General features: G+C 38.2%; 1 protein-coding gene across 1 annotated transcript; it reads left to right on the forward strand.

Moving 5' to 3' along the window:
* Positions 1-4,910: 4,910 nt before the first annotated feature.
* Positions 4,911-5,543, forward strand: LOC136814023 (uncharacterized). The gene has a single exon (XM_067070530.1). It carries the CDS (start codon positions 4,911-4,913, stop codon positions 5,541-5,543), a length of 633 nt encoding a protein of 210 aa, XP_066926631.1.

Genomic DNA, 5,543 nt, shown 5'->3' on the forward strand with positions numbered 1-5,543 from the left:
TCCGTCCGACATGAAAAACATTTTTGCACAAAAAAAATATTCATGTGCTGATATTTCTGTTTTCTTTTTACTTTCATAAAATATAGCACAAGACAAAACTTTGGCCTTAGTTACCTTTGAGTTCACTTTTAATAGGTTGGCAAAGTATCGATTTGTCCGTCCGACATAAAAACTAGTTTCGTAACAGACGTAACAGACGTTTCTAAAGAAACGCCTATACAAACGCGCAAAACGAACACGACTCGAATCAGATTGGTCCAGGTTTCGAAATGTTGTCAATGAGTGCCGGAAACAGTGTCGTAAAGCACATGACAAGTACATCAATGAAAACATCCTAGAATCATCTGACACCAAGCGATTTTACAAGTATATCAAATATAAACAAAAAGACAATATCACAGTTGCCCCATTAAAGAAGAATGGGAGTCTTATCATCGACGATCAGAAAAAAGCAAATATCCTTAACGAACAGTATTGTAGTGTTTTCTCTATTCGTAACAAAGATATACCACCCATTAGATCGCCAACTGTTGAGAATTCAATGTCCGAGATCGAAATAAACAAAAGTGGTGTCGAAGCGCTACTTAACCGGCTTAATCCACAGAAAGCAACAGGACCGGATAGCATATCATCAAGATTCCTAAAGGAATTTTCAGCTGAGATTTCTTCACCCCTCACAATGATATTCAAACTGTCCCTCAAATCAGGTACCCTTCCCAAAGACTGGTCGCATGCATTTATTGTACCTGTGTACAAAGGGGGTAACAAAGATAAGAACCAGGCTGAAAATTATCGACCAGTTTCACTCACATCGATTTGTTGCAAGTGCCTGGAACATATTATTTATAGCAATGTAATGACACACCTTAATGATAATAATGTATTGAGTGACTTCCAACATGGTTTCAGAGAAAAACGCTCATGTATGAGTCAAATTTTAACCACCGTCAATGACTTTGCTAGGAACCTTAATGATAAGAAACAAACAGACTCTATCTTACTGGACTTTAGCGAGGCATTTGACAAAGTTAACCACTTCAAACTTTGTCTAAAGGCATCACACTATGGTATTCGAGGCACCACACTTAAATGGATAAAAGCATTCCTATCAAACAGAACGCAACAAGTTTTATTAAACGGGAAATCCTCAGATACGGCTAACGTTTTGTCTGGTGTACCCCAAGGCACCGTACTTGGACCACTACTATTCTTGATTTACATCAACGACATGCCATCATACGTTAAATCTAACATTCGCCTATTTGCAGATGACGCTTACTTGTATCGCATAATTGATAGTATTGGTGACCAAATCACACTTCAAGATGACCTCACAGCACTTCAGCAATGGGAGACACTATGGGATATGGAATTTCACCCTCAAAAGTGCAAACATCTCCCAATTACAAATAAAACCAAACCCATAGAAAGCACATGTTCTATCCATCAAACAGAGCTTGAGAAAGTATCTAACGCCAAATACCTTGGAGTAACCCTGAACAATAAGCTCAAGTGGAACACTCATATTGACACAATATGCAAAAAGGCAAATCAAAAGAGATCTTTTCTTCAAAAGAACCTGAGGAATTGTTCACGTAAAATCAAAGCGAAAGCATTCAATACATATGTTAGACCTATCCTGTCCTATGGGGCCCCCCTAGCGGTTTGCGTGAATGCGTGAATGGGCTTTTTTGGTTGCGTGAATACGTGAAAATTGAAAAAAGATTGCGTGAATGCGTGAATTAAAAAAACTTGCGTGAACATGAAAATCCATTTTCTATTGCGTGAATGCGTAAATCTGCCCTGTTTTTTACGTGAACTCGGGGAATTTCCCTTTTCACCCAGTTTGCAGAACGTGGCACGTTTGTTCGAGATTTTGAGTGCAGCACTCGCCAAAAGTCGAGTGCGAGTATAGTTTAGTCAGGCCTCACCACAAATTTTTAATTCAAAGAAATATTTAATACCCATGATACAGACTTTTGAGAACCGCATTTCTAGGCAAAATCAGTCTGAAATGGAGTCGTATTTAAGCACATCAGAGTGTGAAAATAGAAATTTTCCCCTGTCGGTGCAAACCATGGTTGCGCCTCCCTTAGTCACTATGTTTTCGGCCCCTCCACCTTAGGAAATCAAGACGCGAGCCCTAATTAAAATTTTTGTTTGCTCGCTTCGCTCGCAACAAATGCTCGTCCTTTTACTTCATTTTGCAAACTATCAAGCGATAGCACCTCGCCTCTTAACGAATTTAGACTACATTCTTTTTCAATGGTGTTAAAGATAGCATTTTTAGCCAAACGCGAGGTGACAGAAATGCAAAAAATTTCCTCTCTGCGAAAACCATGATGGTTGCGCCTCCTTACCCCTTAGCTAAGCATTATGGTGTCACCCTGGAGTTTGTTTGACCTATTTTTTATAATGATTAAGATATTTCTTGTACAAAAATTCTAAACGACAGTGAAATGTTAGAAGAATCATATATTTTGCGTGATGGCATATGATTAAAGTTAAAAACTTACGTAGCGCTTTAAGCTAATGTGCTTATAATCAGGTGTACAGGAAAAAATCACTACTGAGTTAAGTTTTTCTCAAGTGCATGACCAGATCCGGTCGAAAAATATCTCGAGTGTAGCAGCCTTGCCATTTTGGTTCCACTGGGCAGGGCCGGCGAAACCGGGGGGGGGGGGGGGGCTAGGGGGGCTATAGCCCCCCCCCCACTTTTTTGCAAAAAAAAAGGGAGAGAGAGAGAAAGAGAGGGTGAGAGAAAAAAGAAAAAGAAGAAACGTGGTAACGTTTCTCAAAAACACAGCTGGGTTGACGTTTTTTAAAAACAACAATCTTGCTTTGCTCCACATTCATAAAAATCTAACGGATAAACTTGATGAAGTTGGTAGAGAGTTTGTGTAGACTCGAGAGAATCGCTTTAATTACTTTGGACAATTTCAATCTTTGATTACTGTATGCTTACTGCCTGTTAAAAGCATACTTTAAATCTAATTTTAGTTATTATGTAGTAGTATATTCTTTGGCGATTATCAGTATAAAAAGACACCTAACTTCTTTGATTTTTTAATTCCAATAGCTTCATAAAAATTAAATTTAGGCCGATTCTAAGCTAATGTAGAGTACCATAATTTCAAAAATTTTCCCGCCCGTCGGCCCCAACCATTGTGGGGCCTCCTTAGTCACTATATCATTTAGCCCCCTCACTTTTAAAACCGGTTCGCCGGCCCTGCTGGGGGGCCTCGTATACGAGGGCATTCTACCATTTATATATAGTGGATTGTAATGTCTAACGTCTGTCCCACTCTCGACTACTTAACAAAAACAAACGACTTCTCTGATAATTCAAACTCTGCAAACTGGCTTTTCACCAAAATTTGTAGAAATGTTTCACAATTTCCCCGATTTTTCCGAATGAATGCGTGAATTGCGAAATTTTTTGGCGTGAATGCGTGAATTTAGGGTCCGCTGGGGGGGCCTCTCCTATGCATCTCCAGTGTGGAACCCAGTATCGAGCCAAACCTTATGTGATAATATTGAAATGGTCCAACGTAAAGGAGCCCGCTTTGTTTTCTCGAATTGGTCATGGGATGCTAGTCCTACTAGAATGTTGAATGATCTAAAATAGAAAACTTTGGAACACCAAAGAAAAGTTGATCCTGTTGCTGTATTTCATGACATAAGACCAGGAAAGTTGGAAATGCAGAGAATTCTCCCAAAACAAGTTCGTGATAGTGTTAAATACCAGCCAATACACGGCAGAGTAATAGCATACAGAGATTCTTTTCTGCCCATAACTGTTAAATGGGGGAATGAGTTGCCAAAAGAAGTACTGAATATTGAAAATAGGAGTGAATTTAAAATCGAAATTTCGTCTTATTTTGACAGAAACTAGATCATATGGTATTTTTTTTTCCTTGTGTATCAGCCTCTTGTGTTTCCTTAATCACTAACACCAGGTTGCCTTGGCCCTAGTTCAAGCTCGTTTAACACTAATTCCCAGGTCAGCATCAATTTACATTCTTGAAGCCTTTTCCAATTAACTCTTACTCAACACAAGGAGTAATTTCTAGTATAATTTCTAGCATTTCTAACTTTTAGTGATTTATTTCCATATATTTTTATTTATTTAATTTATCTTACCTTTTTATTTTGCATGAAGCTAATGAAACTTCCTATTTTGTTGCAAGTTTAGGTTAGCCTCCACCCATGTTTTTATTCTCACTAATTTTAAATTCTTTGCCTTTGTTCACCTTACTCTTTCTTACATCACTTATTTTGAAGCCTTTCTCTCTGAAACCATAAAAATATTTTAAATGTTTATAGCTATTTATCTAATTTATTTAACTCATTTAGTACTTATTTTTGACTTGTACTTCTCATCACCGCCAACTTACATTTTCAGCTTGAGGATTCAACTTAATTTCAACTCCTAGTTTTCACTACCGCCCTGCCTTCACATTTTGGTATTCTCAGTACCAAGCCATTATGTTAAGCTTTGTGTCAATATTCTCAGCCTTTAGTTCTCAACTTTACTACTTATCCTCGGTTTGATATGAGCTTTTTCTTTAGGAATTTTATATTATAAATTATTTTTGAATAAAGAACCAAATATTTTATTTTAACTCATTTCCATTTATATTTTTTTGTTAAATGTTTTTATATGTAGGGAGAACGAACATGTATGTTCTGTTACTACTTAAATATATAGATAGATAGATAAACCAAACACCCACGCAACCATGAAGCAAAATCCTTACGTTTATGTAGCCGACAAAACTTTTCGGAATAACAACAACAACCAAGCACTACAACAACCCTCTTCATAATGGCCCAGCACCGGACCAAACAACACACCACCTTCCAAAATAACTCCTCTAGCACGCAACTCTGCAAGCGATATAACCACTATGGATCCTGCAATCTTCCTGGGTGCAGATACGCCCATATGTGCAATAAATGTTTCACCCTCGGCCACCCAGGATCAAGGTGCCAAGCTTCATCCTCAGCAACCCGTACATCATTCAGACCTTTATCCGACTAATTCTCTACCAGAAGGTTTCGTCACACCTGTAAATATTAAAAACTTTTCTTCCGCTCTACTAGATCACCCAGATCAAGAAACTTGTAAATATTTGATTGATGGCCTCACTTACGGCTTTGATATTGGTTACACTGGTCCACATTCTGCATCAAAACCAAAAAACTTAAAATCATCATTAGAACACACAGACGCCGTCACCATAGCAGTCTGTAAAGAGTTAAAACATAAACACACCTACAACCTCCAATTCCTAATCTACACTTCTCACCACTCGGTTCAAGGGAAAAAAAAGGATGGGACACGACGACTGATCATGGATCTCTCACAACCAACAGGTGAATCGATAAACGAGGGCATTGACAAAGAGGACTTTACAGTAAAGTATGCGAACTTCGACCAAGCTACAGAACTTTTTTTTAATTCAGGAAAGAACTGTCTCATGACAAAGATAGACATTCAACGCGCATTCCACCTTCTCCCTGTTCAACCATCTCAGTGA

This window comes from Clytia hemisphaerica, unplaced genomic scaffold (genome assembly GCF_902728285.1).
Source record: "Clytia hemisphaerica strain Z4C2 unplaced genomic scaffold, Clytia hemisphaerica genome assembly, whole genome shotgun sequence".
NCBI lineage: Eukaryota > Metazoa > Cnidaria > Hydrozoa > Leptothecata > Clytiidae > Clytia > Clytia hemisphaerica.